This window comes from Suricata suricatta, chromosome 7 (genome assembly GCF_006229205.1).
Source record: "Suricata suricatta isolate VVHF042 chromosome 7, meerkat_22Aug2017_6uvM2_HiC, whole genome shotgun sequence".
In the NCBI taxonomy this organism is placed as follows: Eukaryota; Metazoa; Chordata; class Mammalia; order Carnivora; family Herpestidae; genus Suricata; species Suricata suricatta.
Genome location: NC_043706.1, coordinates 124,929,845 through 124,956,589, shown reverse-complemented (window position 1 = coordinate 124,956,589; position 26,745 = coordinate 124,929,845). Strand labels below are relative to the sequence as shown.

The window sequence follows — 26,745 nt, the reverse complement described above, 5'->3', positions numbered from 1 at the left end:
TTTAATTAAAATAGCTCATACACTCTAGACAGTTTTAAACAAAACAAAAATAATCAAAACTATCAAGACAAACTCCTAGCAGTTATGAGAAGAGCTATCAGTCACTATTTACTGCACCTGTACCAAATGCTTTACCATCAGAGCCCCTGACATAGTCTTATTTTTATTATTATTATTTAAGGAGTTTGCCTCTGTATCTATGTTGTGAAAGCACTGAACGAACTATTTATCATTCTTATCTCTGAAACCGATCAATATTCTAAGTCACTGGTTAAAACATCCAAGAAAATATAAGTATTTAATGAAGGGTCCAAAATATATTGCTGTGTTATAATACCAGTTCGGGGGACATTTGTTTGACAGAAGAAAAGCAAGCCAGTCTGTGAGTCATTCATTTCAAGGTGTCAGAGAGAGATTTTACGCAGGGACTGCTGTGGGGCTTTCTGCTCGCACAGCATCCAATATTGGCACCTTTCCGCAGCACCATCAACCCTACTGACTGCTTTTTTTTCTGCTTTGTTTCTGGTCTATTGAATGCCCGCCATGTTCTGGAGCCCAACTTTGCCATGTTTGGCTTCCTTGTGGGTTTTTTCTTTTTTTTTGGTAATTTTATTTGTAATTGCTAGGTGTTTAAGCAATTGAAGTAATCTGAAGCATGACCTTAAAGTACTATTCTAGCTTAAAGTGTCAGAGCCATCCCTTCAACATTTAGATATGTAATACTCCATCTAGATACAGCCACAAGCACAGAGCTTTCCAGAATAAAAATGATTAAAATGTGTCACTGAAGTGCAGTGGTTGCCCTTTGTATATTTAACATTGTTTTCAACACATAAAGCATTCAGTGAATCCTGTGGGTGGGTGGATGGCTGGTGAAGTGATTAGCAATGCCATTATCAAAGACTGGTTATGAAAAAATGTCATTAAATCACTGATGCACATATAAAGGACCAGAATATAGAAATACTCCTCCATCCTTCTTCCTCTCCTTGACATTGTTTCACTCTTTTCATGGCACTTATTACTATGGGACATATTATATATTTATCGCTAGTCTAGAATTTCTCTCTTACTACTCAGAATCAGGCAAGTCTTGGTTTTCTTCATTGCTTCTCCAATGCCTAGAATAGTGCCTGGTGCACATCAGGCCCTGAGTAATACTTGCCAAATGAATGAATCAGTACTATTATCAGCATCATTATCAGTATCACCTTTATTATCCAAATGCCCAGCCCTAACGGGTTCATGCACAGCAACTCTACTCTAAGACTCTAAGTGAAACACAACCTAAAACAGGGAGAAGGCTTTAGAAGGAACATAGCCAGCACTTACTGGAAACACTGATGGGCACTTCACTAGCTAAGGCCAGAAGAGAAAAATCATTTCATGCCTCAAGAATTAGGTTTTAATCAAAACGAGCAGAACATGGTCACAAGCAGGTTTTATTCCTTAACAGAGCACTTCCATTAGAACAGCTTTATATTATTCTACTTCATCACTTGAATCCACAAAAAAAGTACATGAATAATTAATAGAAGGGAAAACTGAAAAAAAGAGAATGTGATTTTCCTAAATCACGGACTTAAAATCTTCTATCACTGTTGTTGTTGTTATTTTACATGTTATATTCCAACAGTGTTTTCTTTTTCTTGTCTTAGAACTATGTCTCTATTATTTTCAAGTAGAAAAAGAAAATTTACCTAAATGGTAATTTGAATAACCAAGTCACAAGGGTTCAAAGTAAAATAAATTTCAAGGTTGTATCATTTTGAAGCAAACTCACTGCATAGATGGCATCTTCCTTTTTTCCTTTGGAAGACGCATGTGTTAGTCATCATTTTTCCAATGGGAACAGAATTCTAACATCGCATTAAAATGTACAGATTTAAAATGAGAACTTGCATTGCATGTAAAGAGTAAAATATATCTATATCTATATATATATATATATATATATATATACATACAACAGAGCAAACCAATGTGTAATATATGAGAAAATGGGCATGAAGCAGTATTAAATAAACAAAAGGGAAGTGAATAGGGCAAAGAATTTAAATAATACAAAGATCTAAGAATTAACGTGTCAGTTGATAACACTTCAGCATATCCGCCTCTCAGAAGATGCATGCAACATAAATTAAATGCCTAAATACTGACAGTTAGAAATGGGGCATGGGAGTGAAATTCTGTGGTGATGGTTTCAACTCAGATGTTTATCTAGAATTTTGAGTGTTTACTTTGCCAAATTGAAAAAGAATCAAAAAAGATCCCACCATCTGCGGTCCACTTACTTTACAGTGGTCGGACTGGAGCTGCAAGGCTGGAACATCCCCTCCAATCGGCATTTGCTTTTGAAGCTCTTCATCTTTCATATTCAGCCATTTGATCAGCTCTTCTAAAGACGTCAGCAACCTGTTCCACTTCTCAGCACTGGCCTCCAAATGGGCCCTGTTGAGAGACAGTACTGACCACAGTTAGAAGCTTGAATTGCATTCAAAAAACTATACATCTTCCGTTAGACTAATAATCTTGTATGACTGACTAATGTTCACGTCCAAGAAAGAGGCCTATAAGAAACAGTTGTTTTGAAGAAGCTAGAATATGCAGATATGTTGGTGATATCGATCAAAATTGAAAATGGATAACTGCAAACCACAAAGGCGTAGATATGAGGCTTTCAAGAAAAATCTCCATGATATAAAATCATAGAAGTTTCAGCAAATATATACAGTATATATGCATACTGAAATACAATTTTCTTCTTCTTTCATCCATCTACATGAAGAACATGATAGAGAGGAAAAGAGAGCAACCATATGCATATAAAATGCTTAGAAAGATACATACTAGATAGGCTTACATCTGAGAACACAGTAAGCACTTAATTTCTATATATTTAGGTACTAATTGAGTATGTACAACAGGCCCATGTTATTTTTCTTTCTAAAAGAGCTAATTAATTTTTTAGGAAAGGAAATTACGAATGCCTTAATGTCCCTTCAAACCGAATAAATGACAAAGCAGAACATCACCCGCATTTACCAGCCATGACTTGCACAGAACACTATGTGGCTCACAGCTGACTGGTGTCCAATGACAAATGTCTACCGTGAACAGAAAACAGTCGGGCAGAAATTGTTGACTGCAGTACTCTGTGCTCTGGTTTAAAGGTAAGGTCTTTGTTTCAATAACAATTTTGGGGTTTAGAACAGAAAAGTACCTTCAAAGTCTTAAATGATGAACTTTATAATTAGGGAATCATGTTTCAGAAATACATTTTTGTGTGATTAGCATTCAATAAACGTAGGGGCGCCTGGGTAGCTCAGTTGGTTAAGCGTCCGACTTCTGCTCAGGTCATGATCTCACGGTTCATGGGTTCAAGCCCTGCATCAGGGTCTGTGCTGACAGCTCAGAGCATGAAGCCTACTTTGGATTCTGTCTGTCTGTCTGTCTGTCTGTCTGTCTCTCTCTCTCTGTCTCTCTCTCTCTCTGCTCCTCCACAGCTTGGACCTTGTCTCTCTTTCAAAAATAAACACTAAGAAAAAAAAAAAAGTTAAAAAAATAAGATTCAATAAAAATAAAAGCCCTTGAGAATTAAAATGCAAATAAAAGTACACATTTGGGGCCTTGAAAAAAGTCCACTTACTCAGCCTCAAGCTGGATTTGAAAAGGGGGATCAGTCAGAAACTCCAGGGACTCAACCCTGCACCCCCGCCACAGTGGGCAGACGGTGAATGTTGACTTAAGTGTTCAATTGTGTGAAATGGAATTACCTTGACCTTTCAGACTGAGAGGTGCAGGGCTGATGGAGACAGACCTCAGCCCTGTTATGCAATGAAGGTCACTCATTTGGGGCAACTTCAGGTGCCAGAAACTTCTGCTGATCAGGTTTCATATCCTCTCATTTAGCTGTCACATTGACATTAGCATGATGATCCCCACTTACACAAAACTGCTCCTTCCCTGAGTGATACGAGACCAACCAGCCAAGTATGGCCTCTACTGTCTCTCAGCTCTATCAGTAATCTTTTTACAGATCTGATTTACTTGAGCTGCTATCCCAAAACCGACAGCTCTTCTTAATTAATTCAAACAAGTATTTCCCCACTGATCACATTAGGTGGTATTCCAGTAATGGATATTCAACAACATCCTAAGTCTCTGTTTAAAAGTTCATAATGTTTTCAGAAGAACTATCTGGTCTCTAGTTCATCTCTTGTTCATAAAATAATGACCATGGTCTATCAGCCAATATTCTTGGCTAAAAGAAAAAAAAAAAAAAGGAGTTCTATAGATCTCTAAAATACGATGAACAAGCATTCAGTCACATACAAAAGGCCAACTGTCCTGCAATCTATTTATAGTTCCGTTGTCAGCTGGCTAATATAAAACAAACTATTCAAACCCTAAAATTCTGTATCTTATTCAAAAGAGGTAGGTATGAAATAATAAAAAATGATTTGTAAATAACAAAGTTTGAAGTATTTCATAATTCTTTGAGAACTGTATCATTAAAAGGTTCATGCTATTCTCTTGCATTTATAATCTTTTTTATTCATTCTACAGGTGGAATGATTGACCTCACTTTACAAAATTTTGCTTTAATGAGATCCTGATTCTGTTTGAGCACCAGCTTTCCTGTGTTCATATTGATTAATTTTAGGCCAACTATGTAATTACCTATCCCTGATAAACAGTAATTTTACTTGTCACAGAGAAGAACTAAATAATTTCAATTATATTAACTGAAAACTCTGCCACTTACAGATCACTTTGCCATAAATATATTTGACTGAGGTGCTGCAATTTCTTTCTAGTATTTTTAAATGCAAAAAAAAATGACAGCTAGAAATCAGAAGCGTTTAGTCAATCAAGACATGCTTCAGTGTCGCTGTGTGAAAAATTCTTAGCACATACCATGACCTCTTATTTTAGATAATTTGATCCTGCTCCTTCAATGTGTGTAGTTTAACTCTTTAATCAATAACTAAATCGACATTACATTCCTTTGAAATCCAGTTACACATACACATTGTATTGAAGAGCATGCAAATGTTTTTTTTCCCAATGGCATTAACTCTTTTGACTGCACAAAACAATGAAATTGATCATTGAAATCTATTGCATCCAGCACCTGAAGGACTCTTCTAAAGACGAAGGCAATGGTTTTTAAAGAGAAATACTGAAGTTACTTTGAAATAAATGAGAATACATTGGTGTACGTATTTCCCTGCATCTTCCTTCTTCCATCATAAAAAGCAAGCTGATTTGGCAGAATTCTTGCCTGGAAAATCTGTTCTGGTTATTCTCCAACAGATTATAACTATGTGTTCAGTGGATTACTACCATATGCCCAAATAAATGCATGCTTCCGTAGTAGCCTTCAGTGTTCTAGTTCCAATTTAATTCTTTCATCTTTCAAGATGAAAGCCTTTTCTGGGGCACTGGTTTGAATGCTTTGCAAGTAGAAACTTTAAATTTGTTTTGGTCCTTTCTCATTTTAACTCCAAAAATTTTTAAACTTCCCTTTTCCCATAACTATAGATGACCAGTCATCAATCATATATTCATAATCTTAAAACATTTGTTTCTTCTTTTTAAGTAGGCTCCATGTCCAACATGGAGCCCAAAACAGGGCTTGATCTCATGCCACTGAAATCACGACCTAACCTGAGATCAAGAGCCAGATGCTTAACCGACTGAACCACCCAGGTGCCCCAAACTATTTCTTTACCTAGCACATATCTGTGGGCACTCATATTCTGGATAACTGACTTATTATCCTAATTATCCTAATTTTCACCTGCTTCAGTTCATTCTTTGGGTACTTTACATGTCCAAAACAAGAAATACTTTCATTGAATGGATTAGCAACCTGTGTATAGAATATGTGTTATACAGGTTAGTTCCTTTTAGGTTAAACCATTTATTTTACAACTCTTTCAATGTTTTAAAATATATATAATGTGAAAAACTTCTTAGAAGGTAAGGATTCATTAAAATGGCACCTCATTATTTATAGTAGAAAAGGAATTATGGAAGAAACTGAATTAATAACTATTTTAAATCACAAAAGCCTTTACTTTCCAATATTTCTTTAAAGAAGTTTTTATTCCTTCTCCCAATGTACAGAAATGAAAAAGAGAGCAAACAGTGGGAATGAGTAAGCAGGGGCATTTATAAAAATAAAATACAGCTTTCCATGGATTCCCTACAAACCTGCATGGAGTACTCCCTCTGGTATCAGGCACTTTATTTCGGAAATAAAAACTCCTGGGGTCAAGTTGGAAGAAAGGCAAGTAAACCAAATATACTATGATACAGGAAACCTAACAGCTCCCTGAAGGAACCACAGCTCAGGGAAGAAACTTGCACAGGAAACCAAAGAGAGAATTTGGGATCCAAACTAAGTCTAAACTCTTTCCACTCCATTGCTTTCATTACGGGCAGCATTTAAGAGGGCAGAAACTGGTCAGACATATTTATAGACAAGTGAAGATACATTTGCAAAGAAGGTCCACCAAAGTTTACAATGCCCCAAATTAAGATGAGCAAATACGTAGAGTCCCCTATTGTGCAAGGAAGGCACAGAATTAAATGTTCAATTTGGCGTGTTTACAACAAATGAAATTCATTTCTCATTTATGGTGAAACCCACAGATTTAAAATTGAGATATAATGAATTAAAATACCCTCATTAGTGCAAAAATAACCAGTTACATTAAAAAGGAGTTATGCTTGCTCCCAGAAAGGGAATTAAGACAACTAGGGAGAAAAAAGAATTCAGCCTGTGCTGAATAGAATACCAAACCCCCCTACAAAGGCGTGTCTGTAGTTCTCTGTCTTTGGACACATAAGAATTGGAGGAAAAGAAACGTGGATTTGGAGAAGTCTGGGGCCAGCTTGTTCCCTGCAGGCTCAAGACCAACTATCCAACAGAGGAAAAACAAACAAACAAATAAACAAACACCAAAGCTGTGCTTCCAATATGGTAACAACATGTAGCTATTTCCATTTATATTAAAGTTAATTAAAATAAATACAATTTAAAATTCACATTATCGGTTGCACTAGCCACACTTAAAGCACTCAATAAGCCACATGTGGCTAGTGGCTACCACACTGAATAGTACAGATACAGAACATTTCTACTTTTGCAGAAAGTTCTATCAGAAAGTGCTGAAACAGAGGGGAGAAAAGAAAGAAGAGAGGAACAGAATCTTCCTCTGTTCAACTTAAGAAAAAGAAATTTTAGTAGTTTTACAATATAGTTAGTAAAATCAATTGGCCAAGGCTAAAAGTGGTGTCAGTGACATTGTAAAATGTGATAACATTAGATGTAATCATGATGTTAAAGGTTAATCTTCTCTAAGGGCTCTTAAAAGGGTGCCCTGAATTTTTAAGAGGCTCATAAAAGAAAGGGAAGATAGAACTTTATCTTTGAACTCTGTTTTCATTAGATTTGACAATTTCACTGGCCTTTGAAACCATATGTTAATAAGAATCTATATTTAACATCATTAAGCTGATAAGTGGATATTTAATTAACATAATCCTAAATTAAATAAATTTAACATAAAAACTTAAGCCATGTCATTCATATTACTGAATTTATTTCCAATTCACATTTTTCCCAGGAGTGAAAAATACTGTCAAATTTCCTAAGAGTCTATCTTCTAGCTGAAATTTCAAATCATTAGCTATTGTCTCTTCTATCAATCTAAGTGAAATATATACCTGTATGTATTGTTTGTAGATTGCAAGGAATATTTTGCATATTGGACTTCAGTATTTAAAAGTATAATCAAGACGTGTCTGGGTGGTTCAGTTGGCTAAGTAGCCAACCCTTGATTTCAGCTCAGGTCATGATTTCAGGGTCGTGAGATTGAGCCCCACCTGGGGCTCCACGTTGAGGTGCATTCTCTCTCCTTCTCTCTCTACCCCTCCCCAACATGCACGCACATGGATCTTCTCTCTCTCACTCTCAAAAGAAAAGTGTACTCAAAGTTACCCAAAAAGACTCAAAATAATATTTAAGATATTAACAGAAGATATTGGGACACATATTATTACGTAGTTCCAGCAACCACACCATAGTCAAAGGAGGTAATGCCTGTAAAGCACTTAGCATAAGTCTAACACATGAATATTCAATAAATATTAGCTGTTGTTATCATCTTGGGCAGCCATTCTCTTTCTAAAAATGATGATAAATTAGAGCAAATGCTCCCTGCCATGACAGTATCGACTTTAGCATAATTAAAGCACAATTTGAGATACTGAATGCACAGAAAGGACATCTATCAGATGGCCCCATTCTTAGGAAAGAATGAAGAAAGGCCACAGGTAGAGGGAGAGGTTTAGGGAGCTAACAACGAATCAAAATCTCTACAAAACAGGGTTGGTGGTAAATATGACAGAAAACCATTCAGAATCACAATACCAATTGTAAGAAGACAGAGTCAAATTATAGTAGAAGAAACGTCATCATTTTTTACTTTTTCGTACAACACTAGGAAACCCAGAATCAAGAATGGGGGATAGAGAGAGTGTGGTCATCAGAGTGTCAGAGACTTAAAAGGGGGAAACAAGAAATAAAAGGGGAAGATGAAATTCACCTGACATTACTGAAATGGCTTATGATGGAATCCAAGTGGAGGAGAAAGGAGTGTTGGAGTCTGAAAGGAAGAAGGGTTTGAGCAACTAAAGATTAGGGGAAAGGAAAACAGGTTTGGAAGAACACAGTAAAAAGCTAAGTGTTCCACAACTGGAGATTATTAAAGCATGTGCATTTTTAAACAATCTTGTTGGAATATAGATGGATTATATAAACAGGATAAAAATACAAAGTTAGGTAAAAGTCTATAGATGGTCCTGGTATATAACAAACTAATGAAAGGTACCCTGTTCACTTAGGGCTGTAACTTTAATTTGAAGGAGAAACTGATTTACCAATGATGTTGCAAATGTTTCCAATTTGATACAACAGAGGGCTCTTCTCTAATTAACATGGCAAGAGCAGTGGCATTCAGGTGCACATGGCCAAGTAGAATAGAGCAAAATAAAATGTGTGCTTTGAAGAACGGTCTGCCCTTGGTCTCCTGCAGATTAATCATCTCAGGGATGCCAAGGTAACACAGGATGTCAGCTGAGTCCCACGTATGGCCAGGTCTGTGGGACTTAGAATAGGGGCAAAGGCTTTTATAGACAAAGTAAAAAGAAACTTAGATGTCACAATAGAAAATATCATCAATATGGATATTGACACCCAGGATGATAGCTGAGAAAAAGATGAAGAATAAAAGGGAAGTCAAGCCAGATGCTCAAGTCAATGAGGAAGGTGAAGGAAGTGTCTTATAGTTCAGGAGGGAGCAGGAAGGGTAGAGGGTAAAATAATGGCTGTATTCACTTCTAAGAAGAAGCTGTTGAGATAGAGCAGCAATGCCTCAAAGAGAACAAGGAGGCTCTCAACTTCTTCCTTATCCGGGTGGCAGGGCTCCTGTTCAGCCAGTGGGTCTGTACCAGCCATACTCGAGGTTTATGGCTGGCATTCTGGTTGTTTGTTGTCTGCATCAATTATTAAATATTCAGAATATCCCCACCAGCTTCTAGGCAAAAATGGGAAAATTACACTCTATTGAAGAGAGTTTTAAGAAAAAGTGGACAAGAAGGGGAAAGCCGACCTTCAGGTACACGGGAAAGTGTTAGAAGAGTTTACAGAAATATTAAAAACACAACAGAATTTGTTCACAAGAGAAGCCAGTGTAAGGGTAGGCTGTACTTAAAAAAACGGGAGGAAAGAATAAAGGAGCAGAAATTCAGCATGATTCAGAGGCACCACCTTCAATAAAGACTGAAAGGGGCAGGTGGCTGGACACAGGTTGCTTCTTCATATTTGTTAATGAGAACACTTTCCCAGCCTGCCCCAAGGGGAGGCGCTTTCTCATTGAGCACACTCGTGACCTTCTCTGAATCTTGACTCTCTCAACCCTGTCGAGGTGCAGTGAGGAACCTGATTTATCAGCCTGAGGAACAAGTGGATGCTGAGCTCAGCCCAAGTTCCCTTGGGAACAGGCCTGCAGACTGAGCTCCTCTCCCCTCTTCTACGTGGGGGGTCTCACTGGGTCAGCCATCTTGTCCAGTGACCGCTGGTGATGCAGTCTCATTCTCATTCTGGGGTTCAGCTAACAGACTACATCCACTGAGCCCTCAATCTAAGCCCCCCCCTCCAACCTGCCCTCTGTATCGGCAGTGAGTACGACACTATTGTTCTCTCTCGGACATACTTTTGTTTCCTATTTGTTCAGAAGCCAGCCAGGACAGATGGACACCATTTATTAGGGACCCTCTCAGAAATTCCCAATATGAATGACTAAGAAAAAAAATAATAAAGTAGGGAGAATTTCTATGTCTTTTGCACTAATTGGTGCCACATGGAATGGTAATCCATAAAAAATATAATAATAGTTAACAATTATTGAGTGCTTACTGTGTGCCACTGTTTTAGGCACTTTACCTAGGCTAATTAAATGGAACATTCATGATGACCCTACAAGGAAACTACTCTAATAAGAGTATCTCTCTCTGATATATGAGGAGACACATATTGGCTAGGTAAGCTGCCCACAGTGGCACAGCTGCTAAGTGGCAAACCCAGTGTTTGAACGGAGGCGGTGCAGTTCTACCATCTAACATTACTCAGCTATCCTGTGCCATTTCTGTCCGAGGTAGGCTTCCTATATGGGGGCCTATTACCCAGGATAATAAACCTTTATATATTTTAAGAAACTGTTGTATCTTTCTTTTAATTAAGATATAATTAACATATAGCACTATATTCCTTTCAGGTATACAACAATGATTCAATAAAGGCATATATCACCAAATGATTACCACAGTATGTCTAGTTGACATTTATCGCCATATATAGTTGCAAATTCATATATTTTCTATAAAGAAATATACATCCTTTTGTAAATATCCAAGTAATAATGAATGTGAATATAATTTCTTTTGCCCATTTTTCAAAGTTAAAAATGAAGACTGCATCATTTCCTTCTTTAGTGAAGCATGTATGTTCTATATGGAAGCACAGGCTAGTGATTATAGGTGTAGATACAGTCCTCCAGTTACTATATATTTATAATGCTGTTATGTGTAATAACAAAGTTACAGCAGTGTGGTCCCTCTCCCCCTTCCCTTCACAGCAGACTTACTTGAGAAAACGACACTGTGCAGACCAGTTCTGTTTCCACTTCTCCACTTCCCATTCTGACTCTTGTCCTCTTGAAATCGAATTTTCACCTCAACTAAAACTCTATTCCAGCAAGGAGTCACCAACGCTCTTCTGATCGTGCCTGCCTTTGCAGCCCTGATCTCCCTCAGCTGTCAGCACCACTGACCACGCCATCTCTCCAAAACCACGCCTCCCCCAGCTCTTGACAACATTCCTGATTCTCCCCTTCTCAAGGCCACCCACTTCTCAGGTGCCTTTGTTTGCTTTCCTTTTCTTCACTTATCCCTTATATTTAAGGGTTTCCTGGGATTCTTTGAAGTCTCCTAATTTTTCACCCTCTTGTCTACTCACAATGCTTACCTGCCTCCTCTATCTGGATCCTCCCCCTCACCATTTCTTTATCTGGCCTATAGCTGAAGAGATGGCCATCCGATGGTAATTTGTTTCTGGATGTCTCACTGGTGCCTCAACATGAACCGAGCACCTATTCAGTCTCCCTGCACTATCCCGGACACGGAAGAGGTCTGTCAGCGGCTCTCCTTGTCTGCAGAACTGCACAAATCTAACAAGGGATCCTCCACAGGCACGTGGGAGGGATCTTTCCAAAGCTCGTATCTAATCATGTCACCTAAAGGTTTTCAAATTCCCCGACCAGAGGAATGAGCATGGTGCACACAGCGGTTTCATGAGTGTGTCTCACCTCTCTCCATCTTTTTTTTCTTGCCACAATCCTTCCCTCCACACCAACAGCAAATGCTAGTCTTAGCCTTAGTCTAAGGCGAAGTCTAAGTCTCCACCTTAACCTGGATAGAACTGGAAGCCCCCCAGGACTCATCTTATTTATGATTTGCAATGCCTTAAACACAGAAGTTTGTTCTTATTGAATACTTGAAAAGACCTGAAGCTCCAGAGGCGAGTAATGTGGTTAAAAATTCTTTTAATTCATTATCATATTAATAACACACTTTACCGGAATGCATGATCTATTTTGATGCAGAAGTCCACTGGCAAAAGCAGAAACTGCCATTTCTAAAAATAACATTAATTTATTTATCAGATGTATTTAATATTCCAACAATAGTTTATGAGCTCTTTCTTTTCAGGTTAGAAAACAATGTGACTTGAGAGGCTTAGGAATAGCATCTATGAAAGGCCAAAGAATATTTTTGGCTGTAGCTTTCCATTTGGAATGATCTGTTTATGATGTAGGCCTTCATTAAATTCCTGTTTTTATAGTTTTTAAGTTCATTCATTCTTTCATTCGTTTGTTCATTCCTTCCTTCCTCCCCCCTTCCTTCATTCCCCCCTTCTTTCCTTTCTTTTCAAAGGAGGAGGGGCAGAAAGAGAGGGGGAGAGAGAAAAAATCGCAAGTAGGCTCAGTACTGTTAGCACAGAGCCCGACACAGGGTTTGAACTCATGATCCATGAAATCATGACATGAGCCAAGAAATGAGCCATGAGCCATGGAGCCATGAGCTGTGACCTGAAACCAAGAATAGGATGCTTAACTAACTGAGCTACCAGGGGCCCCTTAAATGCCCTTTCCTAAGGAACGCATCCTCCAAACTCTCAAAATTCCAGCACCACATGGACAATCTTCACCAGGACCAGCCCTGTGGCTTTTCACTTGTTAGACTAGACATTGGTTTTGCTAGAACCTTAGTCAAAGTTTTTTAACTGAGTTAATATTTTAAATCATTTTTAAAATTTTTATTTACGGGGAACAGAAAGTTGAAACTCAGTGGGATCTGGCCAGTTGAAAACTCAATCTTAAATAAGCATTAAGTATATTCTGTCACTATACAGTATTTCCAAATTTACCTCTCTTACTGACCAAAGTAGTTGGCCGATGCTAACATAATCTTCAAGAGGATCTTTAGACACAGGCTGACATGGTCACACTAAACTACCCCCTTCTTTAAGGGTAAAAAGAAGTGTGAATCTCCCTCTATGGGACCCACGAGAATAACAACCTCTCAGGATTTCTCTTTAGGGAAAAAAAAGTTTTTTAAAGCTTATTCACAACAAATCATCACTAAAGATACCTACTCTCTATGAACTCGCTCTATGAAATCTAGAAACCAGGTGAAGCATATAAGGAAAAATCAACTAGACGCTACATTAGATGTACTTGCCTAGGTGAAGAAACTGTCAGAACATCCATCTTCACAGCAATCATGCAGAATTTTGTAAATGAGAAAATTAAAGCTCAGAGAACCTGAGTGATTTGTCTAAGATCAGTAAGTAAACTGCAAAGTCAGAGAGTCAAACTTAAGATCATTTTAAGGATGTACACTTTTCAATACATCATACAATTTCTGAATCTTAAAAGAAACTGACCCAAATGCAAAACCTAGGTCTTTCTACCAAAATTCCCCTTTTGGATCTTTGCTCAGTAGCATGTTCTCAAACAGTTTTCTCTAAACCCATACCCAGATGGGTACTGTTACCATCCACTAAGTGTAATTCCAGACTTCCAATAGCATAAATAATTGCCACACTACATATTTTTTCAGGGTCCATTCCTTGTCGGCACCCTGGTCTTCAAATTCATCCTTATTTTACTCTCTCCAAATGCAGACATGAATCATCAGTTTTCCACTTCAGTGTTCATGAGCTATATTTAATTTCTATAAATACATTTTCTGATTGGACATAAAACTAGCATAATGAAGCAAAACATTCACTGCCAAAAGTCATAAAGATCTGGATTCAAATCCTGGCTTGGAACTTGTTAGCTCAAAATCTTGTCAAGTTTCATATATTCATTAAGCCTCTGTTTCTTCATGTAAGAAAGAATTTTACTATTCACCTACTGGGATATTTTGAGTATTAAATAATGTTATAAAGATGCTAACATAGTACTGGACAAGGTAAACAATCAATAACAAGCAGGTACTGATAACATTATTATTAGTATTATTAGATTTAAAATATGATATGCAAATTCGTGAATAGTTAAGAACAGTTGGCAGAAAGACCTGGATATAAATGCAGCTAAAACTGTAACATTAAAAAAAAGTTTTTGCATTTAAATCATTTTTTTACTATTGTTTTCAAGACTTTATTTTTAAGTAATCTCTACACTTAACGTGGGGCTTGAATTTACAAACCTGAGATCAAGCGTCTCATGTTCTACGACTGGACCAGCCAGGCACCCCTGCATTTAGATCTTAAACTACTTTTGAGAAAGTAGCTTGGAGGTAAGGCTTCCTATTCACTTTCTGATAGACAAAAACCATACAAACCTCCCTCCCCCATCATTTCTTATTTTGATATTGACTATTCTGACCTGATGCTGGCAGATTTTGCTTTCAAGTCATTCCATCTTTGGTTCATATCATCCAGTCGATGTTGAAGCATAGTGGCCTCTTCAGAATTTCCCAAAGCTTTTACCATCTTCTGCCTGTTTCCATCAATGCTTTTAAATATGTCATTATGTGCATCAATTTCTGCCTGGATGTCCTAAAGAGCAAAGAGCAAAGAGAGAATGCAAATGTTAAGGATTTGTGGTAACAGTACCTTAGGGTTGCTATACAGAACTTCATTTTTTTTTATTCCACAGATGAATTTTTTTAAGCAAAACAGTTAAATTTACCTTAAATGATAATAACAAATTCAAGTGTTTCCACAATTCTTACACTGAAAATAACAGCTTTTAAATCTTCAATATATTGACCTCCCCAGTTCTTAAAAACAGAATGTATTATAATCAAAACTTCATCTACCAGTTGCTTAGATGTTAGATTCATGAGAAATTTTGAAATTTTATGTAATTATTATTGCCAGATTGTTGAACTCTGCCTAATGCCCCGATTCTTTCTCCCCTTTACACACACAGGCAAAACTGACCTCAAAATAGGACCTTTTACAGACATATTACATAATTTTACCTGTTTTTTTCTCACATTTAGGCAAACTTAATAGTTTGTCCCTCCAATTTAATAGTTTATTTCTAAAATTTTAAAAGAATATTTTCATAAAAACACTTATCCTCATTAAGAAATAAAACTAATGACAAAATAACATTTATCCTGTCACAGAAAATTATTTTTTATAAATTTCAGTATAAAGTAAAATAAAAATGATTATAAATTAATAATAAAACCTGGTTCAGACTTTGGAAAAGCATTTTGGTAATCTGTATCAAAAGCCTTAAAATTGTTGAAATTACCTATCCTAGGAAGATTTATGTATAAACACATTTATTACATTAATTGTGTTTAAAGTAAAACAGTGGAAACCATCATAACACATTAATGGTATCTAATATTAGGCTTAAAAATGAAGGCACAAAACTACATATTATGATGTTAATTTAATTTTAAAAGTAGGCGTTTAAATCAGCATATGCTTTTGTACATCACAGTACACACATACATCACAGAACTGTAAGAAATATCAAAATAGTATATTTCTTTGTACAATGAAATTAAATGTGACTTTGATTTTCTTCTTTACACTTTCTGAATTTCCTTTTTTTTTCAAAAACAGTGTTTCTTTTTGTATTAGATAAAGATAATAAATTTAAAATTTAGAATACATAGTGTAAGATCACCTGGGTGGCGCAGTTAAGTGTCCAACTCTTGATTTCAGCACAGGTCATGATCTCACAGTTTGTGGGATTGAGCCCCAGAACAGGCTCTATACTGACAATGCAGAGCCTGCTTGGGATTCTCTCCCCCCACGCTCCCTGCCCTTCCCCCACTCACATGTGCACACACTCTCTCCACCTCAAAACAATAAACATTAAAAAAATAAATACACAACATCTTTATCATTTTTAAAATACTCTCCACTATAAAACTGTCAACACAATTATCTGTATTAATTTGGCAATCATCTTTTCTCCCTGAATAAAATGAAAGCAAGCTAGTTGTAGCTAACCCTAGAGTGAGAGCCACTTCCATTCAACGAATGAGTGTGGACTTAAAAACAAAAACAAGCACCTGAGGGGCCCATGAAGGTGTGCAGTGAGTCTCCAGGGCCTTAGCTGGTAATGAATACGAAGGCAACTTACTACAGAAATAAAAAAATGATTTCAGGTCATGAATCTGAATTAGTAAAAGGAGAATAAATTCTTAAATACCATAGTTTTACTACCTTTCTCATCTTCAGTTTTCATTTACAAGCCTCACTTTTCTTCAGTTTTCCAATTCCAGAAGTATGATGAAAAATTAAATACAAATTCTTTGAATATTCAGAATGCTTTCATTAATTTAGGAATCATTCCCAATTAGCAAATCCATCAAAAACCAATGCTTAGAGATTGGGATCTAAAAGATTGTTTTTTAAACATCTGCAGATCTCGACTAATGGGAAGGACACATGGAAAGGCCTTTTGAACCTCATTACTCTAATGAGCACGGTAGGAGGTTATCACTATGTAAAGGGCAAAAATGATATATTAGAATTTCTGAGATTTGTGATGTCTAACCTGACACTAATAGGGTAAATAATGAGGAGGAGGAGAGAGGAACACAGAGTTTGATGGACAGCTTCTGCAAAATGTCTCGTCCAAATTTGTAAGACTGTTGGTCTCTGGGGTTATCTTAGCCTAGTGACAAAGCCAAATCAGGTCCACCTGCAAAGTGTGGCTTGGGTACACCCAGAATTGGTGTTCACCACCAAACAAAACCTCTGAGATTGTTGACTCTTGTGCTTTTCACTAGCATCTCTGTCATGCAGAGCAGACACCAACAGGGGACCAGGGGACGGAGCCAGATACGGATTCAAGGTGCTCAGGTTGGATAACATCATGCATATAAAATGGCAATTTCATTATAATTTCAGTTTGAGATACTTCAAATAGAAATTTTCAGTGAAAAAAGAGGGTATGGCAAGTTCTGTTGAAAGGTTCTTTGGTGTCAACTTCTGAACCTAGTCCTTATTCTTTAGGACATAACTGTTTTATTTTTGCGTCCTGTCGGGGCCCGCCAAGTTTTCTGCCTGCCTCAGGCAAGGATTATCACTCCGTTGAGTGAGCCAGTAAACAAGATTTGCATCTGGAGGCTGGAGATTGCCATTTCCTGGTCAAAACAACTTTGGCGACTGTCTTGCTGAGCTAGACGTGAGTGGCCAAGGCACACAAAAGATCAAAACCGTATTCAGTGTTAGTTCTCCATCCCGCAAGATTGCTGAGGCGCTTCTTTGATATGCATTTGACTCTGTAGCCTGCCTAGGTCAGCTTGCCTTGTTTTCCCCCCCTGAAGACTATATAAAGAACAGTTCTTTGAATAAACGCTCTCTTTCGCCTGATCGGAGAACCGTGAGTTCTGTCTTTACTCTCTGCGTCTCCCTCTCCTGCCCCCTTTTTCTCTCCCTCCCTCAGGAAAAGGACCCGCTACGATTCTCCTCTCCGCCCTGCCGATCGGGGCGGACGAAACAGGTACCACCCAGGGACGAGCGCCCCTGCCGTCGGGTTACGACAATTGGAGCCTCAACGCGGGGCTCAGTAAAGTAACGCCCTGAGCTCGGGTTACAACAGCGCCCTGTAATACATTTTAAGACATGTAAAGAGATATATTAAAAGATCAGTAGTTTAAAGCTCATGTCGTATGGATGCGTGATCACCTTCTTTCTCAATAAGCCCAATGGCACAATGAGCAAGGCATCTCTTTGCTCTCTATTGCAAAGTGAATCTGGACTCAAATTTCCTGGATCAGTTCCAACTACTGTCGGGGGTCTACACCTAAAATCACAAGGGAACTTCAAACCACAACTTCCTAAAGTAGCCTGACAGATTTGCTTCCTTTCATAGTCAAGAGAAGTAGGAAGACAGAAATGCATTAAGATCCATATACAGCTTTTTTTAAAGTTACACCAAAGTATTCTACAATATCAGCAAATCTGGATACCAAGAACACAAAGCAACTTTGGCTCCTGATATCCAATCAGGGGAAGTCTTTTCCAACCCAGCCACAAAGACAAATGGAGGGAAAGCGAATTCCCATCACCAGCCAACCACTGCAGGCATGTCTGTCAAGTTTTGGTTAAGAGCACTCCCAAGTCATCATGTTGGAATGCAACTTTCAGTCTGTGAAAAACCCTCCCACACTTGAGCCTCCACAAAAGTTAAGAAGAAAATCAACAACCAGAAAGCAATCAAAGGAAATCAGCACGCATTATTTTGTTTTACAGATTTATTTGGCCAAATAATTAAAAGCTCCTAAAATCATAAAAATCATCTTCCTATTGCTTCTGTATTCTTCACAGTCCTTTATACAGAAGAACCCTAACCTTAAAACAGAGATAGATTGGTGATAGACAAATGTATAAATGCATGAATAAAGGCATTAAGTTCACCTTAATTGGCTGGCATATCAGCCATTATAATGCCAAGGAAAAGCAGACCATTAAAAAATGGGAAGGGAGGGCAGTAATCATTTTGCTTAATCTTTTCATGTAAAGCATTTAACATGGGAACTAAAATTATTTAGAAGCTTGTACTGCAAAGTCCTGCCTATTCTTTTACTGGAAATTTAGAATTACCTGCAGTTAATGAGTCATGTTTCTTCAGAGATGATTGTGCAATGATGCACTGGTTTTAAAATCAAGATGCCGGCACGGGGGATTGTTAGATTGTGACCCTGATGTAGCACCAAATGCTAAAATAAATTGAAATTCCATGCAGGAGGTTTTACTCTCGCCGCACAGCTGGGAGACTTGCCCTACTCATCCTCACCTCTGTCACCTACAAGCCATTCTGAACATTAAGCAGCACAAAATAGTTATTGATAATTAGTTATGGGAAGGTAATCCATGTAGAAGCACCAAGTGATGCTCTTCCAAGCATGTAACATAAGCTGGTCATGTGCACAGAGACGCCAAAAGCCAAGAATTCAAGCAGTTGAAGTCTCATTTAAAAATAAGACAGAAGAGATCTTTAAGGATTCACTTGAAACCTACCTGCTACGAATGTAAGCATAACGTAGAAGGTTAGGAAGCCAGGGGTTAGAGTAAGATGCCAACATAGGAAAACATCATCAAAAGCATAAGATGCACACCGGCAGCACCGCCTTCCAGAAGATGACGACGAAGCTCAGAGAGATGCAGCAACTAGTCTCTTGTACACAATACCCACTACCCACGTCAAATTTAACCTCCTAAATAAAGGGAAATATTTATTTAGTGGCTTCCTTATTCTTTTTCATACCAATTCTTCCCTTAGCTGGATGTTTCTCTAATTATCTAACCATATGCCAACACTTATAACTGTAGGTCACATACATTTTACTTCTTTATAATTTCTATAATCAAGTAGCAGCTACAAACCATGGAAGCAAAAAAAGTTCCCTTGGATTTTAATAAACAGAGCTGCTTGAACCCTCTGATAGGAAGCAGAGATTATGAATATGGTGCCCTTAGAAAGTCGTCAACTACCGAATTGGTGCTAGAAGAGATTCATCCTCTTCAGGCGTTGTTGACATAATCTTGGTTTATTTTTGCATGGCATATTTACCTAACCCTACATGGCCACAGAAATGTTTGCTCTAAAGGAGTCCTGACCTCTTTCCTGAAGGTGAAGAAGTGAGGTCAGCAACGATTTCCCTACCACATCCCAAGTCTCAGGAAAATCAACAAAGTTAAGCATTAGGGGAAAAGAAATCCACTGTTCCTTCCAAAAACAAGACTGGAATTCGGAGAAAGTGTGGGATTGATTAACAGGAGCTCAGTGGGATTGCTGTTGCCAGAGCTTTAGGATTTGAAAATGAGGAACCATAACTGTTTTTTAACAAGTCAAGATATTACCGAAAAATAATACAACCAAAAAATATCATCAGATAGCATATAATATGTAAATACGCTTTGAGGCTTTTGTGAAGTTTCTGGGGTAGTGAGTAATTGAGATTAATTATTCACCTAATTATTATGGTTAATTTCAATAAATTATTCAATGAATTATTTATAAACTATACTTGCCTTCAACAGCTAATCTCATAGATTTTAATCACCTTATTAATAATTATGGAATCACATTTGACAGACAATAGAAACTAGTATTATCTGGTCTATAGCAGGATTTATAAAGTAAGAAGTCAATGCCAGTAATGTACTTATCCCATTACCTATGATTATAAATATGTTAGACAACAGAGTAGGAAAAAAGCTGGATAACTTAGTGGAACAAGCCCACAATTCACTGTCCTTCTGAGATAATTTGAACAAGCCACTTGCAATGATAATGAATCGATAAACAATCAACATTTTAAACTCAAACACAGCAAACACTGCTATTAATCAAAACACCTTTCATAACCAAAAGGTGTTCCAAATCCTCGAATCTATACCAAGTTGTTACTGAAACATGAAAGTTTCCTGGTGAATTAAAATACAGTGACCTCCCTCCTGGAGTATGCAGATTTGGTCGACAATATGAACGTGAGGTTCTTAGGAACAGTTATGAAATGTTTCATGTGGCCAAATTACTGCTCCCCCTTAATTCCCCAAGTCAGATGGTATAATCAAAATGGAAGGGGTTTTGGAAAACCCAAAGATTATTGCATGTTAAATGTTTAAAACTATAATCCTGGAGCATCCAAGTCCTCACCTCCTGATCTGTCCTATGGCCCAGAAACCTCTCAATTTCTTCCCCTAATACACCATTTCCCTACATTAACTTCAAACCCATCTTTATTTATTTATTTATTTTTATTTTTTTTATTTTTAAGAGACCGAGAGAGACAGCGTGAGCAGGGAGGGTCAGAGAGAGAGGGAGATACAGAATCTGAAGCAGGCTCCAGGCTCTGAGCTAGCTGTCAGCACAGAGCCTGATGCGGGGCTTGAACCCATGAACCGTGAGATCATGACCTGAGCCGAAGCCAGACGCTTAACTGACTGAGCCACCCAGGCGCCCCCAAACCCATCTTTAAGTCCCAGTTTAAATGTAATTTCTCTAGAAAAGACTTCTCTGCCCCTAGATTAGATGAGGCCTATCTGTTACTCTCATAGATCCCTCTCCATTTGCTGAATCACACACTTGTAGTGAAAACTTTCCGTGTTTAAGGTTTAATTATCCTCCTACCAGGCAGTAAGCTCAGTGAGAGCATGTCTAACCTATTCTCTACTTCATCCATCCCTGAACTCCGCCCAGTGCTTGGTACCTACCATACACTTCATAACTCTCTTAACTGTTGAACAAATGAATAGATCTTAAAAGTGGAAGTCTACTGTGTCTTTAAGAACACATTTGTTTTACAATTAAATATTGTTGGGGTGCCTGGGTTTCTCAGTAGGCGGCTGACTTCAGCTCAGGTCATGATCTCAGAGTTCATGAGTTCAAGCCCCGTGCCGGGCTCTGTGCTGACAGTGCCGATGGAGTCTGCTTGGGATTCCTTCTCCCTCTCTCTCTATCCCTCCCCTGCTTGCTTGCTCTCTCTCTCTCTCAAAATAAACATTTTAAAAAATAAAATTAAACATTTTAAATTGAACAGTAAAATACAGCTTCAAATCAATTTTTAAAAGCAGTCATCCTGAAGGAGGTAAATGCTATAAAGGAAATTTCTCATTGAATGGTTTCCCTCTGTCACTGCAGGAAGCCACCTTCCCCAAAGGATTCTCCAAGAGAATCTTACTACTCAGACATACACACATGCACACACCCCATCAGAAAACCATTCATCTGGCAGAACTGCATAAATTAATAAAAGACTAAGGTCACTGAAAATGTCACCGAATTACAACGGTCCACTACTCTACCCTCTGTGACTACTAAGTAAAGAGAACGGGCAGTTCACAATGCTAATGGATCTAGTATGACAGAATATTAGCCACTGAAGCCATCAGATACTTCCTTTATGAAGTGCTTCCAAGGGGAAAATTAGTTCACTAAAATCAAGGTGGCACTAAACGAACTCAGCGGTGGGATTTCAGAGACATGCCTTGGTGGACCAGCTTCCTGTGTCAAGTCAACTGTGAGTCTGACCTCTCTGAGTGGTCACGCTGGGCCCCTGGTCACAGTGCTCATCATTCATCAGTTGGTTAGATGGTGAGGTCCTGCTGGCTGGCACGCATACCCTGCCGCAAGGTCATCCTCCTTTGGAAAGACGTTCCAGGCTCAACCTCCTCTGAAGAACCACTATGAAGTACACGAGGCTTCTGTCAGCTGGGATCTCCCAATCCTGGGTGAGCTGTCACCTTGAGGGAACAACAGAGAACACCTCCCGCCTTCTGGATTCCCAGGGATGCTCGGCATTGCCTTCTCTGGTTCTAGGAGATGAGGAATGAGCACCAAGTCTAATCTGCCTGTCCTGCTTCTGCTAGAAAACCAAGGCTGGCACCACCCTTTTTGTGACTAGACAACCAAATTATAGAACTCAATCATGTGTCAAACATTTGCGTATGAACGGATACACAATATAAATCAGAAAGCCACCAAATTTCTCTAAAATTCAGATGTCAACCAGACCACCCTCTTTCCATTTCACAAACCAACTGCTGCCTTGAAGTTACAGGGAAGGTCTGCAGTCATTTGGAAATTTCAGTTATCTGATCAGCCTACAAGTTTTCAGATTAAGCATCATTGTAAGACCCACCACATCCCAAATTTGGACCCCAGGGTTCTTAAAGCCTGAAATGGCCTCAGGAGCATATAGCAAAATTACCTTTTTCCTATGATAACCTAAACCTTGGATGGAAGCATTTCAACTACTGTCATGAGAAGTGTTACGTCACTAAGTTAAGTATTCTCTCAAGAAGCAGATCACTAATACCAAGAAAAACACAAGACTAGGGGAATGGAGAGCAAGAGAGCTACAGAAAGACTGTTACTCAGTTTCTGGAGGTATCGCGTGGCTTTTGCATTACGGCAGAAGGCCTTGGTCGTCCAAGCTGGGGGAAGGTAGGTACTGTATTTGAAAGGTGTGAGGTGGTGGGACCTTTCCAAAACACCAAGTCTTCCTGGCAACAAATCAACATAGCACAGGCTATATGAGACAGCTTTTGTGAAAATACACAAAGCATTTTTTTTAAATACTTGACTTGGAGAAAAATATATTCATGTATGGCAACTTCCTACAAAAGAAATATGGCAAAGAGATTAACTCTCACAAAGATTTTTATAAAAGCTTTTAACACAAAAGTAAACATAGGCGGAGAACTTCAGATTGTGAATGGTGGCAGGATTGTTTCCTTCAATCTGCTTGTCTCAAAAAAAAAAAAAAATCCCAACTCAAGCCTTTGATCAGAATACGCCAGTAGACTTCTTTTACTGTCATTTCAACTACTAAAATAAGAATGAGAAATAGGCAGATAGTAAGGTTTGGGAGTGAAAAGAGGAAATACACTAAAAGACCAGAACTTGTAACCTTGCCAATAAAAGGGCCAGAAGGCTGAGGCAGGTTTCTAACCTCTGGTATCTGACCTACCCTTTTTAAGACTAATAGCAGCAATTACAATACAAAAGTCCAGCGATTGCCCACAATTACTGCCTCGCAGGGGGGTCCAAGTAATGAATTATTCATGCAATATATGCCCTATCCCTTTTTAGGAAGAAACAGACAAATCTATACAAACCAAGCTAACAGAGCTCTTTATGGTCATAAAGTTTGTCACCTGCTGTTCCCAGCTGCCATAAAAAAGATATTTTCTCCCTCCTCTGCCCCTTTTAAATGGTGAACAAGTTGACTGGGAACCATCCTTACTCTCAGGAATTTAGGTGCTTAACAACATATTAAAAGCAAGAGGTCAAAGTGCGACCTGTGTTACAATCTTTAGTGCTACAGTCAGGGTGCAGGAGAGAGGGGGGCAGGGGGAGCATCCAACCAGGAGAAGCTAAATCCTTCCTTCTCCACACTCTTCCCACCACAGTTTCTATCACCAGGAGGGAAGCAATGACTGCAATTGTTTTGGAAAAGCTTCTAAATTTCTCAAATGACATGATTTTATGCCTTTTCCCTCTGGCAATTGTAGTTTTGTAAGAAAAAGCCCATTATTCCTTTAACGACTCAATACAGTCTTGCTTATATTTGTACTTGTAAGGAACCGTAGGGTATTCATGGTGGAAGCCACTGAGCACATCTTTAACAACTGATAAATAATTGACTTAAGCACATAGTGAAATTACTTCACTTCTTTCTTTTTCTTTAAAGACTAGAAGTTGAAAGAAGATAAGTGCTTGGCATCCAAAGGCTAAGGAAGAGCAGGAGCCCATGAGCAGCACGTTGAGGTTTTCTGTTTTGTTTAACTATAAATGTAAGGTAGCTTTGGCAGGCTGGGCTCAATCCTAGAGTGTGCCAAGAACTTTCCTATGGAAAAAAGAACCGAGTGCAAAATTAATGATCCAAGCATGAACGCCCCTTGCCTTTGAGCGCATGCAAGAGCTCTCCATATAAAGCAGACACTCGGAAATAAAAAAAAAAGGAAAAGTTTAGGATCAGATGGGCCCTTGTCACTGGGAGGCATCTTCTCCCAACTCTCAGAACGGAATCTTCAGAAAGCAGGCTGGGAAAGGCCAACTGCAAGAAGAGAAACCTGAGGGGTATGGAAAACAGAACCCATGCCTGATGAAGTCAGACTTTGGCATGAAAACCCGGTGTTGTTGCTGTTTTTTTTTTTTCTTTCCAAAATAACTTTCAATTAAATTACCAGTCGACTTGAGTACAAAGGACCTCTTCTGATGTGGAATTCTAAAACTGACAGGCATCGCGAGAAGCTCTCCTGACCAAAGGAAAGAATTGCTAATTTGCTCTTTAGTTGGAAAAACGTGTAAAAGAGGAGATATCAAATCAAATATGCCTTAGAAATTACATTAAATAATCAGAGTCAATAGAATATCTGTCATATAAACGCAGAGTTTAAGAAAAACAAAACAGACAAGGAAGGAAAAAAAAAAGTACATTCATGAAGTCCTCTTTCTGCATACCTTTTCAAATTTTGTCAGCAATTCCCGTAAGCTGAAGTTCAAACCAATCATCGTCCAGTAGCCCTTGAAGCCTACATCTTTCCGGCAAACTTCCTTCAGACAACAGCTTTTAACTTCTAAAATCCGTATCTTTTCTGGCTATACTTTAAAATCCTTTGTAAAATCCTTGACAAGCCTTGCCTTTGAGCTACGGTCCATGAGCAGCAGCAGCCTGCGCTGGGACATGTTAGCCACCCCACCGTGGGTCCGTCTTCTCATGGACTTCGGAGTTCGCAAGGAACAGACCTGCTTCTATAGTTTCTGGTAGTTGTGTTCCACGAGGCTGGCATGGTCTCCTTTTTCTCTGGGAAGCCCAGGATTCCCTTCTGCTCACCTCACTAATGACCTGCAGCCCACAACTGTTCTCTCCTGGGCCCCAAGCTTAGAGTTTGGTCTCAATTACACACAGCAAAAAAGAAGCTATATCCTGGAAACTTGCATGAGAGAAGGCAAAAAAAAAAAAAAAAAAAAAGAAAAGAAAAGAAAAAAAAAGCCAAGTATTACCAACTTCCTCCATTCAGACTGGTTTCAGAAAGAAAAAGAAAAAAAAAAATCCTGGGTAAAGAGCCAGTTTTCAAAGAGCATGACTTATGTAGAGTTCAAACAGCAAGGAGTGTACTCTTGTCTGAAGAAACACCCAAACACAGGACAAGAGGCCACCGGCTTGCACTCTCCCAGACACCCCAGCCTGCGTTGCTACGGCAACCACCAAGCTAGTTTCAGTCCATTTCCCTAGGTCAGGCTCTGCCTAAGGGATGCTGTCAGTGCAACAGAACTAAGTTGTTTGAAAAGTTGTTCTATCTGTCTGGAGAAAAGTTCCCGCAGCGGATCCAACAGCCCCCTCTGCAGCCTCTGCGGCGGGGGAGGGCAGCGTCAGTGGGCTTCCCGGCTCCCCACGCCGGCTCTGGGCTCTGACAGCAGTGTGGTAATCCACTTCTCTTTCCAGCAGTTGTTTATTATTTTAATCAGCATCCTCCCTTCCACCACCCCTCACACAGTTTGAAGAGAAGCTCACTCCCACTTCCTGGAGGCCTCCCTTCCCCAAACTGCAGTGCAGCATCTCTCAAGTTGTCTCCGTCCAGAATAGATCCTGGGGTCCATATTCCACTTTGGGGCCCATCCATGAAAATAAAAGGGGGCGGGTGCAGGAAAACGACACAAACCACCAAACGAAATACGTGTGATTGGTTGTGTTATTTCTAAAAAGGTTTTAACAATAAAGTGACGGGGAAAACTCTTTCAGAGAAACATTTATCTCACCAACACTAGTAAAAGTCACTCAGATTCACGTGGAGAATTGGCTTATGTCTGAAATAAAACTGAAGTGACACTACCCACAATGGGAGTAAATAACCAAGTTACTTTCAACGTTAAATTTTGATGTTAAATTCTTAGTGGTGTTCACAGAAACACTTCTGCAAAGTTTTCAGTGTAATTGCTTTAAAGGAAAAAGTTCAATCCAAATGATACAGTCTCTGCACTGATATTATGGACATCATTCCAAGGCTAAAATGTGGTTTTGCTTTTGCATTACATACCTATTTAGTGTACCAATAAAAGTCTGACAGACATGTCCAGATGAAATGCATTTCTCGAGCTATGCACA

The 26,745-nt window shown here is 38.7% G+C and overlaps 1 protein-coding gene and 1 non-coding gene across 2 annotated transcripts in view; one reads left to right on the top strand and one right to left on the bottom strand.

Moving 5' to 3' along the window:
• UTRN (utrophin) overlaps window positions 1-26,745 on the bottom strand; it is a 507,319-nt gene that overhangs the window by 128,474 nt on the left and 352,100 nt on the right. The window contains exons 53-54 of the mRNA XM_029943246.1: window positions 14,532-14,704; window positions 2,295-2,451 (exon numbers count right to left, since the gene is read on the bottom strand). Of these exons, the coding sequence (XP_029799106.1) occupies window positions 2,295-2,451; window positions 14,532-14,704 (330 nt within the window). The remainder of the gene's footprint in view (window positions 1-2,294; window positions 2,452-14,531; window positions 14,705-26,745) is intronic.
• LOC115297332 lies at window positions 6,814-6,944 on the top strand. Its single transcript, XR_003911418.1, has one exon. It is a non-coding gene; the product is annotated as a small nucleolar RNA SNORA38 (small nucleolar RNA).